General features: G+C 37.3%; 1 protein-coding gene across 2 annotated transcripts in view; it reads left to right on the plus strand.

Annotated features, from left to right (window-relative positions):
• Cdep (Chondrocyte-derived ezrin-like domain containing protein) overlaps positions 1–14,141 on the plus strand; it is a 741,059-nt gene that overhangs the window by 298,135 nt on the left and 428,783 nt on the right. For both annotated transcript variants that reach the window (XM_090413128.1, XM_090413137.1), the window contains exon 14: positions 4,828–5,114. In XM_090413128.1, coding sequence (XP_090269254.1) covers positions 4,828–5,114 — 287 coding nt within the window. The remainder of the gene's footprint in view (positions 1–4,827; positions 5,115–14,141) is intronic.

Consider the following 14,141-nt stretch of genomic DNA (forward strand, 5'->3'; position numbering starts at 1 on the left):
CATAGGTTGCCGACCCCTGTCCTATTCAAATAAGTCCATCTCATTTCTGACATAGAAGTCAGTGAGACCCTTGTTGAAGTATTTTAAATCTGTCTACTATATAGTAGCGATATATCTTGGAATGACCTTAATGATTTCATATTGTAGTTGCTATTCATCCCCTTCACTTGCAGTGGGAGATTTAAAAGGCAGTAGTACTGTGTGGGGTAGTGCATAAACTGATATCCTAGGAATGATTACTGAGTGCATGCTTGACAGCAATAACCTTTTCCTCCTAAACAGTTGAAGTAATATGTTTACATGTGTTACATTCACATGTTTACCTGAAGAAGCACTGCTATCGAATTTAGAATCTGTTTGCCATCTCTCTCTCTCTCTCTCTCTCTCTCTCTCTCTCTCTCTCTCTCTCTCTCTCACTCCTGTTTAACTAGGAAGTAGAAAGTACTATTTATCACAATAGAAAAATTAATCAATCTCATCCTTACCTGAAAAAGTTGATTCTATAGAGTCCTCTCCTGTCCGTGAAACATATTATATAGTATATAATGCTAGCTGCCACAACAACCATACCCAAACATTGTCAGTTTCTACCTTTCCTCAAACTATTGTGCACTTCAGACATGGAGAAGCCAAGCAACTAAAACAATTCCTAAGCACCTCCTTCAGATTTCCCACTACACAAAACTTAATTGGTTTTTAATTTATCCGAGTCCTGGTGTGATATATTGGTTCTCAGAGTTAGAAGGACTTGTGGATACATTTCACATTTCCTTTCACTACATCAGTCAGCACCTAAGAGGGAAAAAATCTGGAGAATGAAGTACAGATATATAGGACACCCTTCAGTTCTAAAGCTGATGCCCAGTTACTCACTCAAAAGCAATTGCAAATACTCTCTGGCAAGAATCCCACAAAACAGGCAAACTGGCCAGAAGGAGATGCAATTTACAGACATAATATGGGTCTCATTGCCTTAGTTGCAAATTCAGAACAATCTATCTTGGAGCTTATGCTCTGAAATTCATGACCCTTAAAAGCAAAGGCAAAAAAACATCAAATTCTATTTATAACAGTCAGGTCAGGAAAGAACTGAAAGTTACCTTGCTTTGATGTCAGTCAGCTGGTTTAGGACCAAGACCATATTTGGAATTGCCTAGCATCTCTCACCTTCATCCATAGATCATCTGATCCACCTTTTTTTTAAATAGAATTTTCTGCAAGAAAATTCCAAAAATTGCAAATCATTCAGTAGCTTTAATCAGCTAGCCTGTTGCATGATTTTCGGTATGCAACCATCTTTTTTCAAAGACATGACCTGGCTTTTGAAGACGACATTAGTCTGGGAACACCGTTAGAGATGTGCTTTCCTAAAATAGGAACATCTACTCTTTTTCAGGTTATCTTGGAAGTAAAGAAATATGCTACAGGCCGTATCGCTTCCGAAGGTTATTAGTTTGCTGTCTGCAGAATATTAGTTCGCTGTTACTATGGCAACAGTGAAGTGCGTCACGTTTGTAACTAAGCACATGCGTAGGAGAATCCCCTAAAAGCTGTCATTGCCCAAATCACACCATTCTAGGTATAACATTACATTATGATTGCTAATATGAAATTCCATGGCCAAGATGACTGTATGCGACTGTCTGCCCTTGGAATTTTCTGGAATTGCTGATAGGCTGTAAGAAAGTAGATGTCATATAGTTTATTATAAACTGGCTTAAGATAAGCAGTGATTGTTTACGTTATGAAGTGAACTTCACTCGTTCCAACGCACATTTCCAAACATGACATATTTTATTACAATAATATATATAAACACTCTTATCCTTTCATTAATTTAATGAGGAAGCTCCTCAACACCACTTAGGTTGTGGGGTAGTATCATTAGATTGTGCATCTTCAATGAATAAAGATTCAGAGCTGTCATCTACTGTGAAACATATGTTTTCCATCACCTCATCTATCATTTGATCAAGAGCCCAGAATTTTTCTTCTTCTTCAATAACATGGGTTATGCAACTTTTCCATGTGCACTCAGTAATTTTTTGAAATCCTTCCATGACCAGTCTTTCAACATCTTAAATTTTGAAAGTTTTTTTTTTTTTTTGAAAAATATTTTCAGCTACAACATGCCCCTTAATTTGTACCCAGATGAGTTCTATGGGGTTCACTTCACAATGATATGGTGGTGGAAGAAGAATAACTGTGTCCTTTCTGTTCGCCAGTGCTGTCGATGCGATATTTTTGAAACTGACTCTTGACATTTGCCACCAAGTTCAATAGCTCTGTTTTCACCATATCAGAAGTAAAACCGATTTCTTTTTCCTTCAGCCACTTCTGAATGTCCTTTTTGCATGTAGCCTGAGGGATGTAGTGTGTAAGGATGGCTGAATTTGGGATTTGTGTAGAGTTAGTGTGTGTGTGTGTGTGTGTGTGTGTGTGTGTGTGTGTGTGTGTGTGTGTGTGTGTGTGTGTGTGTGTGTGTGTGTGTGTGTGTGTTGCAGCTGGGTGGATAAAAAATAGTATATCAAGTGAAAAAGTATGCCTAGGTTTTTAGAAGCTGTGGAAGCTATTGACGTGATGTGTTTATTCCTGGAGAGGTTGGTAGTGATATCAGTCCATTGATAGATATCTGATCTTGTCTGGTGATTTGCGGATTACTGAGAGTAAGGGAAGGTGAGATGAGATCCTTTTGTGAAGACAAATAAGGCAAGCTTGTGTTTTGGTAGCAATGAAGGTCACAGATTAACCTCCTCCTAGTGCAGGATGGTTACAGATTATCTGAAAGATTGATGTCTGTGAATCGCATGGTTTGTCAAATAAACAGGATGAATTCATCAACAAAACTGTGAACTATATAGAAAACTGTGATCTATATAGAAGACAGAGTAGGTGATAGAACAAAGCACTACAGGAGTTCTGCATTGGTGGTGAAGATTGAAGAGAGAATATCATCCACCATGACTTGAAATGATCGATCAGAGCAAAGGCCTGCTGTCTGATTACAGAGGGTGACAAGAAGGCAGTTTGCTTATCAGTCCTTGATGCTAAACAAACACAATCAGAAGCCCTGAAAATGTCAAGAGGGACAGCACATTTCTTTGAACCTTTCCATTCAGCCTATATATCACCAGTAATGGTGGTGATGTAGATTTGTATTAAGTATCTGTGTGTGGCTCCCACTGATGAGATCTCAATATATATATATCTCAATAAAGGTTGAAACCAGTCTGGATAGCAGCCCTTTCATAATGCAGAGCATTAGTTATGTCTTGAAAGGATATGCTTTGCATTATAGGATACTAAGGCAATAACGTGAAGTCATTAGCCTTTTGCGTGCAAACTTTGGTACTTACATTTGGATAAAGGGTTAAACATATAATTTCTTGGCTGATTTAATTTAATTTGGTTTTAAGTATACCATTTCAAATGTGAGTACAGTATTCCAGGGTTGGGCAGATTGTGGTCAATGCTGATTCCATGATTAGTTATACCTGACTTATGTTTTTTTATTATTATTATATAGGATTTAGGACTGATGTTCCTGCAGTCTTTTCTGAACTGAATGTCCTGTTTATCAAAATATGAAAGGAGACAATCACAAGAGACCTTCTAAACAACTGGGCAGGAAAAAGAGGAGACTGTTCCTTTTTGATGGAGGGTAATGTGGAGGAGAATTATACTTTTCGGGTTCCTTGTAATTGGTTCAGAGATTAAAGTGTTAAGGCATAGGAACTTTATGTACAAGGTCAGAGTTCGTGAGGAACAAGTATGTGGGAGTGTTACGTGATGGATTTTCTTAGGAATTGCAGCCATTCTGTTGTATGATTCCTTTGATAGAATCCAGTTCTATTTTAAAGTTAGGGAGGGTGGAGCAGATGGCATGCACTCTATTGATTATTTCCTTAAATTAAGAATCAGATCCTGACATTCCTTCTTAAATCAGATTGGTATTTTCCAGGTTTACTCTCGATGATTGTGATTCTTATTATTACAGGATACCTCCAAGGAAATCATTGCAAGAAGGTATTCTACACAATACACCACCTACACTACTTAATCCTCCATTTGCACACTACACTTTCCACAACAAACGCCATCTGCCACACCCATAAATGGTGTTTTTTGTCTGTAAATTGCATGCATACTTGGCTGATTTACCTGGATCTAGGAAGAGAAAACCCATGTTTTGCACACTACCTCGATTAGCTAACTCGCCTTCATTTGAGGGGGGGGGGGCACTGCTGATTTAAAGATTCCTCCCATCATTTTGAGAAGTCAGCTCAGGTCTTTTCTATTCGAGGGGTGTAATATTCCATCTTTCTTTCTTCCTTAAGCATTACATTCATGAGGCATCTATTAGAGAACTGTATTATAATTACATTGTTTTACTTCCATTATCATAGATTCATGCATACAAAGCTCTACTTCATTCCTTCATTCATGTGAAATTTAATGCCAATTAAGATAATCTAACATCTAAAACATCATTAGTTGAGAAGTGAGAGGCTGTGAGCTTAATTGATTAAACTGTCATGTATTTTGATGACTGTTAATTGAAGAATACAAATAATTTATAAGATACCCTTCTGTTATTAACAATTTGATTGCATTTCATAATTTATTTAAATATTATTTTTAATAATCAAACATATTAAATGATTTTACAATTGGGTAAAAGTTTTGATGTACCTTTTAACTAAAAATTAAACGAAATTAAGTTTAGACAAGAATGATAACTATTATGAACTTTAATTTTGTATCTCTGTTTATTGTGCTTTATGACTGAAAGTTATTTCTTGTCCCACATGTCCCTGTTCTTGGCAGATCTACCAGCCTCCGTGTTCCGGGCACGTCTCGTCGAGGTTTAGGTACTGTAGGTGCATCTTTGTCTGCTCAACCTTTGCTGCCAGTGAGTAACAGCCATTCTTGTGGCTCAGTTGTCCTGTCACATGAGGCTCAGGAAACCAGTTCACCACCTGTGAAACATATATCAATATCACAGCCATCTTCACCTCGAGCTCTCCAGGCTTCAGAAAGCATAATTGCTAATGGTATCTTATGTGCCAATGGTGATGGACAGGAGACACCTGAACGTCGAGATCTTCCCCCAGGTTTGGAATCTCCAAGCTTTGCTCATGATGAAAGCAGTCTCTATAGTCCTGATTATCTGGATAATGATACTGATGAAAATATATCACACGATTCTTATCATTTAGATATAAAATCATTTAGTAATTTTGATCAAGAAAGTACAGAAAATTTCATTTCTTCTGATAGTGAATCAGAGAGTCACTTAGTTAAAGAGGCACCTGTATCAAAAGCACCACTGGTGAATGGGCAGGATAAGGGAGGAGAAGTTAATATAAATTATACATGTAGTGAGAGTATAATTGATAATATCAATTTAAGGGAAACTAAAAAAAAAGGTAATTTTAATAATGGTGAAAAGCTATCATGTACGCCATTAGTAGAAGAAAATTTTAGTGATATAACTTATGTATTACATAAACGTAAATTAGACAATACTCAACACATTACTGTATCAGGAAAACATAATCTTAAAACAAAATCTCCTAGACATAGAGTTAGGGTTGATTTGGATCATTGTCGAGTTGGTCATAAGAGCCCAACACTCTACGTTCGTGCTAGTCGTTTCCACGGTTCTCGCAATAGCAATCAACGTGATAATAGAATTTGTCGTATATCTCCTTATAGTCGAACTGTAGATTTTGTTGCCATTCATCAGCTTCCACCTTTAGGGAGCTTTTCTTCACAAGATGATTCATTAGAAGATGGCTGTATAGATAATATTTTTGATAATTTTAATAGAAAGAAATGTGCTTCTGAAGGGGCACTGTCAAAGTCCATAAGAGATAAAGATGAAAACTTAGCCTTGACATCCAGACGGGAACAATATTTAAGTAGTACTAGTGAAACCAGCTTTAAATGTGCAACCACAGTTTCCCAACACTCATCTTACAATCGGACATCAGTTCATGGCATGAAAGAGGAAAAGGAACAAATAGGAAGGTCAAAGGAAGTATATTCTCCTATTTACAAAACCACATATGTTTCGAGTTTTTCTGATAAAATGAATTCCAGTGATGATTACATATATCATTATAAATATAAAAGCATTGATTCATTGGAAAATTTTCCAGGGGGTGGTAATAACTGCATTATCTCATCAAATTCAGAAGATTCATTAGTGAATTTAGAAAAGAAACGGTTTTTCATGACTGGCCAGTTAGATGCAAAATTTTCCTCTTCAGTGCCAAACAGTTATACACACTCTAAAAATTATAATAAATGTTTTCAAACAAAGTCTTCAGATTCTGATTTAACTAATGAAAGAATAAGAAATGAAAATTTTTTGGAAAAACAAGATGGAAGCACATCAGATTCATCCTCTAGCAGTGATATTATATGTTCTCATACAGATACTGATGGTTCTGGTGAAATGCACAGGCTAAGTGATCTTCAGCTGTATGATAACAATTTTCTCTCATCTGATGAAGATGTTACTGCTGCTGCTGACGATGAATTAGATCAAAGTTTTGGAATGTATTCAGAAGTAGGTCAGCCCCCAGCATTATCCAATTCTCGTGGGAATTATTCTTGTGAATGTTGTACGTTTCCAAATCTTGATGAGAGTAGTTCAGTTGAGGGAGAAGTTGTTTATGATGACATTAGTCTTCATGATGGTATGGACATTTTAGATGACATCACTGAAAGAACAGAAGGTTTATCTGAGGAAGAAACTGCCCAAATTGCTGATATTCATAGATCAAGCAGTACTACTCATTCGTTTGAAAGTCTTTGAAATAATTTTGTTTAAATGCTTTTACATAAATTGCTTATTTAGAACCTACTTTTTATTTGATAATGATCATATTTCCCTTGTATCTGGTATTTATTAGCTGAAAAATTGAGAACTATTTCATTCAGAAATATATCCTCAATTTATTTTCACATAAAATGAACTATAGGCAAACTCTTTTGCCTAACAGTACGGGTATGTTGTAGTTTTAAAATGCATGCATGATGCTTTCAAAAGAGTACTTTTGAAAAATCTTTTTAGGCTCATTTTAACCTTAGCCAGTTATTCTGATGATTGTTTATAAATAAAATTTAATTTTTATATTCTCTTTCATTGCTCTTTTCAAATGAACATAAAATCAGAAAATAAAGTTTACAGTTAGTTTTTGTTGGATAAATCTTCATTATATGGTTCCATTGTATTATTCAAAATAAAATTTATTTTGACGAATATTTTTTTTAATGTGTATATATATGTGTGTGTCTGTGTGTGCACACGCACACTCCTTATTTCATTGTTCCTTTCTCTCGTTTGTATACTAATATGTGAATGTTATTGCACTTTGGCACACTTTTGGTTATTTCACTTTCATGTTCAATGAACATTTACAATAGGTACACTGTAATACCTGTTGCTTTTTCTATCCAATTTCTGTATTAACTGCTTACTGACATTGCAGAGATTAGAAACTTTTTGTTGTGCATTCATTATGCCATGTGCTTATATCCATCTCTTACTTGGTGGAGGTCAGGAACTTGAAGGCATTTCAAAATCTATCACAATATTCGCGAGTACAAAATGTTTCATAAGTAATTCATATTTCCTGAGGCTTTATGTCTGAAATAATAAAACTTTACTAAAATAACAGTTGTAACTAATAAGTTTATTGTGCATTAATTAATATTCTCACTAGTTATCTTTTCATTTGTATAAATATTCTACAATCCTTTTAATATTTTAATTTGCAGTTTGCAAGTTTTATAGAGAATTATATATTTATAAATTAGGTTGTAAATAGTTTATCTCATAGAATGAATTAATATTGTATTATTGTATTTTGTTTTTATAGTTACATAATTTAGATTTTAAATGATGATTACATTTCATCTTCTCTAGGAGAGAGAATAAAATGTAATCTGTAATCCTTCATATTTCATGATTATATCATTGCATAGGAAAGAAACAGCAGACAGAAAGCAGCTACAAGAAGTGGCTGCTTCTTTTGGTTACCTCTTTTTCCTTCATTATTATACAGCAAGAAATATTGTTTATCTTTAGATAACTTTATATCAATTCTTTGTAGTTTGGTTAGTTAACTGGAGTAATATGATGACCATATTGTCTAAAAATTTAAACATATCATTAATCATTTCAGATAGGCCTAGATTTTAAAAAAATTAGTTGGTCGAAAATGGTTGTTCTATTAGAAGGGTAGGGAGGATGAAATGTAATGATCATTTAAAATCTGAATAAGCTTAATTGAGGCTTTAAAGAATGTAATATAAGTAATATAATACAATCTTTAATATTGAGTATTAAAATGAAAGCAAATGCTGAATTGAAGAATGCATGAAGTAAAGATTCACTAGATTCGACTTATAAAAACTTGTTATTTTTTTTTAATAGTTCCATTTTCAGTGTAAAGAATTAGGTTGCAGACATGTCGTAATAAGCACAGTAGAATAGATATCAAGTTAAACTTACAACAAAACTCCTTTTGTGATAGAATACTATTAGGAGTTATTTTGCATTAATAAATAAAAAAATTGTAATGCAATTGGGTGTTTATCAAAACTACTTTCAGTATACTTTCAAAATTGGTTAAAGTTTGTAGTCCTTTCTGTATAACACATTAATGCCAGGTCATTTCTTATGGTTTCACTTCAGGCCATAGGAAATAGCTTGATGATATATTAGGTCCCTTCACTTTCGAGTGGACACATTTTCACTAATTTGTTAATAATGGCATGTTAGCTTCAATTTTTGTCAGAGTTTTTGTGTAAAATTAATGTCATCTTCCCTAATGGTATTCAAAATCTCAAAAGCGGAATAGTTTTATTTCAAGTCAAAAAAAAAAAAAACTTACATTTAAAAATACTGTGTCACATAAATTAATTGATTTCTCTGCATATTTTTGTGTGTACATGTCAATGCCTAGTGACATTTCAGTTTTTTTGTGATTATATCATCGTATGTTATCTACAACGGACAATCATAACAATCTGTAGACACCCCCTCTCTTTTTCCAGCAGTATCAAAGTAGCATAAGATATATTAGCATTAACTCATGCATATACTAGTATTATGTAGTTGTCAAAAATATAAGTGATTGTGACTACTTGATCTGCAGTTGCAGAAATTATTTTTTGTAATTACAGAAGTTTTTTTCTTTAGTTAACTGTTGCTTTGAGAAAAGTAGAGAAAGAGAAAGGAATGATGTGAACTCCATGGAAGGCCAACATGCATGTTTTTTAGTTAACAGTCAATTATCTGAATTTGTGATTTTATATGTTGGCAGTTGAATGTAAATGCTAAACTGAGTAACAGAATTTCCTTTCTTATCTGTCATTATTATATGGGTATCTCCATGGAGTCGGAAGACTCATTGTGGGAGACCCACACTAACCTTTCTACATACAATACATATCATGTCTCTCCTTAATCTCATTCAATATCAGGGCAATCACAACTAATTCTGGCAAATCATTCTACTCAATCATCATTCTCCAATCTAAAATTCTAGTTCACACACTCTTATTAACCACATACACAGACATCTTCCAGGGGTGGCCCCGTAGTTCTCTTTCTATTCATCATGTATTAAAAAATTTTCCTTGTATCAATCTTATAGAATCCTTTTAATAACTTATAAGTTTTTATCATGTCCCCTCACCTATCAAACAAACTTTGCAACCTGCACGCTTTAACCTATTCTTAATAGGTTAAATGGAGCATTCCACAGATCTGTCACCAGTTTGGTCACTAGTCTTTGAATCCTCTCCACCACATCCTGATCCCCAAGAAACCCAAGTGACCAAATCTGTACACAATTGTCAAGATGAGGGCTGAACCATACCCTTATAAAGCAAGATAATGACTTCCCTATTATTTACTCATTAGTGTGATTTTCAGAATCTAAGTAATCCTTTGAACTATTTTACCACTTTTGCAGTATGGCCTCTGAGCTTCAACTTTCTGTTCACCGTTATTCCCAATTTCTTGCAATCCAGTACCATCAATGTGATACACAGTATGTGACTTTTTCAACTGAAGTGCATAACCCTATATTTTGTAGCATTAAATTGACAGTCCTTATCCTTTGTCCACAGTGTCAATTTATTTAAATCATCCTGAAGGATATCATATCACCTTTATCAACTATTAATTTCCCTCCCCATGTTTGCATCTTCAGCAATCAACTGAATTTTTCTCTTTATCATTAATATACTAATTAAAGAGTAGTAGCCTTGGCATAGAACCCTGAGGCATACCAGTCACCCGTATTCTCCTATATTCTGCTCTGCCATATACTACTCTCCAATCCCCCCCCCCCCCCCCCCCAATCAATTCTACCAGCTTCATATCCATTATCATCTGCTCTAACTTTTGTAATAGTTCTTGCAGTATTCTGTCAGCTGCCTTTGAAAGGTCCAGCAGTGTCATAATGTAGCCATTTCCCTTATCTAATTCTGCTGTCAATCTATTATTGAAGTGTGAATAAATTACTAAAGCAGGACCTACCTTTTCACAAAGCCATGCTGGCCACCATAAAGTATCATATTCCTATCCACACATTGCTAGATTTTATGTTTAACTAACTTTTCCAATACTTCAACTTTCTAACACTTCTCTCTTAGAGTCACCTTCATCTAATGGAACTATGTAACCCTCTTCCGTTCCCTTGGAATCTTACAAGAGCTGAGACTTAGACTGAACAACTTCATAAGTGACACTGCCAGTTCTCTTACACATTCTTGTAGCACATGAGCAAGCATGCAATCCAGACTCCACTGTTGTAGTCACATGACTATTTTTAATATTTTTCAATATCTACCTCAATTCTGACATCAGTCTGTAAAATCTCTATGCTATACCCTGTGTTGTGTCATCCATCTTGCTAATTGATCCATTTATGTTGGTTAGTTGGATCTATTCTTATTTCTTTAAATTTCGTTTTTATTTTGTTAGATGCTGATTGATACTGATCCGAATATAAGGAAATTTATATTATACTGCGTCACCCTATATTCAGAGGGTGATGCAGTATAATATAATACAGAGGAATCAATATCAACTAACTTTTGCAATCTCACTTTATACAGTCCGAGGTTAATATTATCATTTAAGGCTTCTGCAAAGTTCGAATAAGTTTTATGAGCAGTGCAATGAAGAAACATCAAGCAAACAACAAATTGAATTCAATAAAATAAACATTTAATACAGGGTTATAGAACATGTACATTTAAGCATAATTTTCTAAGCAAGATAATCTAATTGAACAATATTCAAAATATCTCTGAGACACTAGTAGCCACTGGGTTTGGTTTAAAGATTGAAGTTAAATTTACAGATCTTATTCTCCAACGCTTAAATACTATTATCACAACTTGTCTCTATTCAATGAGGTAATTCAATTCTTTTATATATCAACTTAGTTCAAATACTCAACAAACATAAAACATTAAACATTCAGCTGTCAATTCTATATTCTTCTGAATAATTAAAAATGGTTCACACAGTTCAATGTTCCAGAATTTTACAGTAATTATTCTTAAGGTAGAATTCTCTAATTCTCTCTTAGTCAATAAACACCTAATTTAATTATGAGGCAGTTATCTACAAGGGGGAAACACTTTAAAGCTTCATACTTCAGCTATTTTTAGTAGAACGCCACAGTTAATGTTAAGATATATCAGGTGGAGCTAACTCTTATTTCTTCATACTGAAATACAAAAAGGACTGCTCTTACCTGGTTACACCTTTTACACACTGGATTACAGTTAATGTTAAGATATATCAGGTGGAGCTAACTCACCCCCCCCCCCCCCCACCCCCCCCCCCCCCCACCCCCCCCCCCCCCCACCCCCCCCCCCCCCCACCCCCCCCCCCCCCCACCCCCCCCCCCCCCCACCCCCCCCCCCCCCCACCCCCCCCCCCCCCCACCCCCCCCCCCCCCCACCCCCCCCCCCCCCCACCCCCCCCCCCCCCCACCCCCCCCCCCCCCCACCCCCCCCCCCCCCCACCCCCCCCCCCCCCCACCCCCCCCCCCCCCCACCCCCCCCCCCCCCCACCCCCCCCCCCCCCCACCCCCCCCCCCCCCCACCCCCCCCCCCCCCCACCCCCCCCCCCCCCCACCCCCCCCCCCCCCCACCCCCCCCCCCCCCCACCCCCCCCCCCCCCCACCCCCCCCCCCCCCCACCCCCCCCCCCCCCCACCCCCCCCCCCCCCCACCCCCCCCCCCCCCCACCCCCCCCCCCCCCCACCCCCCCCCCCCCCCACCCCCCCCCCCCCCCACCCCCCCCCCCCCCCACCATTTTAATGCTCTTCTATTAGATCGGGCTACTTACCTCCACATCGAATATAAACCCACCAACTCACAAATCAGAAAACTTCACAGGCTCCTTAAGAAAGTTACTTCTTGGCCCGTAGAAATTACCAACAGATTAAAGCCGTTTAACTCTATATACAGGGTGTTCGGGATAAATTTGACATATTTATAATTAATTATATTTTTCCGTAAGTTACATGTATTAACACACACTTCTCTTCATTTAAAAGTTTGGACCCTTCTTCATTCATATACAAGATGTCAGAAAGGATGGATAGCTGGAACCCACCTGAATCATGGAAGAGAATAACTTGTATCATGATGATTCGTGCCCGTCATCAAAATAAGGATATTACGACTGCTGCCCAATGCTCCCTGAATACAGTAAAAACAATCAGGCATGAACTAGAGACTTGCAATGGTGACTACGAGGATGTAGCAAGAAGAAAGATCCCTAGCAGACTATCTGATTGCGTTCGTACAGCAGAATTCCTCACAAATCTGCAGGAACAGGTGTTGAAGAACCCTGGCATTGGAATTCGGGCTTTGTTCGTGGAGTTGCTAACTGTAGTCAAGCCCTGGATAACAAGGGTAGCCAATGGTAGGCCGTATGTATGGCAGCAGGATTCGGCCCCTTGCCACACCTCTGGGAAAAGTCAAAAATGGTTGTCTGAAAATTTCTACGACTTCACCAGTCCAAATGTTTGGCCTCCAAACTCCCCAGACCTTAACCCCATGGATTATTTTGTATGGGGTGCAGTTGAAAAAGACACCAATCGCACTTCTAGTAATACAAAAGCCCAGTTAATGGATAAAATTAAAACAGTTTTTGCGGCCCTTCCCAGGGAGACTGTAGCATCAGCTTGTTCGAGGTTCCGAAGCAGAATTGAAGCTGTGATCGATGCTAATGGTGGTTATTTTGAGTAAATCTTGTTGATAGTATTGTAATTAACTCTGCCTGTAATGTTTTTTTGTCAATTCATTAAATTTAATAGATACAAAGAAGATTTTCTTTTTCCTTATGAAACTGTCAAATTTATCCCGAACACCCTGTATATACCCCCCCCCCCCCCCCGTATTTACGGACTCCCAAAAATACATGAAGAAAATATGCCATTACATCCCATAGTGGATGGCATTGATTCCCCCACATACAAATTAGCTAAACATTTTGCCAAAGAACTCGCACACGATCACACATAAAAAAACTCAGCCCACTTCAAAGCCAGCATAGAAAACCTTATACTCCAACATACTGACATAATGGTCAGCTTTAACATCTCCTCCTTATTCACAAATGTCCCACTCAAGGAAACTTTAGAGCTAATCCAAGCTAAATTTTCTTGTGATATCTCAGCCCTATTTCAGTTCACAATGAACTCAGGCTATTTTGTTTGGCAGGGAAAATTCTATAAACAAATAGAGGAGACAGCCATGGGTTCACCACTCTCCCTACCCTTTGCCAATTTCTTTATGGAGACCTTTGAAGAAAAAGCCTTAGCCTCTGCCCCACAAAAAACCAACCATATGGCTCTGCTACATTGATGTGTTCGCTATTTGGCCACATGGCTCTGAAACACCCCTCTCCTTCCTTACACACTTAAACAACCAACACTCCAGAATCAAGTTCACCCTGGATAAAGAGGAAAACAACAGCCTCCCTTTCCTAGACACACTAGTCACCCGCCAGCCTGATGGAACCTTGGTTTTCTCAGTTTATAGAAAACCCACCCATACAGGCAGATACATTCACCAATAACCCCCTCCCCC

Source organism: Typopeltis vanoorti, chromosome 2 (assembly GCF_054136105.1).
Source record: "Typopeltis vanoorti isolate ZY-2024b chromosome 2, IOZ_Tvanoo_1.0, whole genome shotgun sequence".
Taxonomy (NCBI): Eukaryota; Metazoa; Arthropoda; class Arachnida; order Uropygi; family Thelyphonidae; genus Typopeltis; species Typopeltis vanoorti.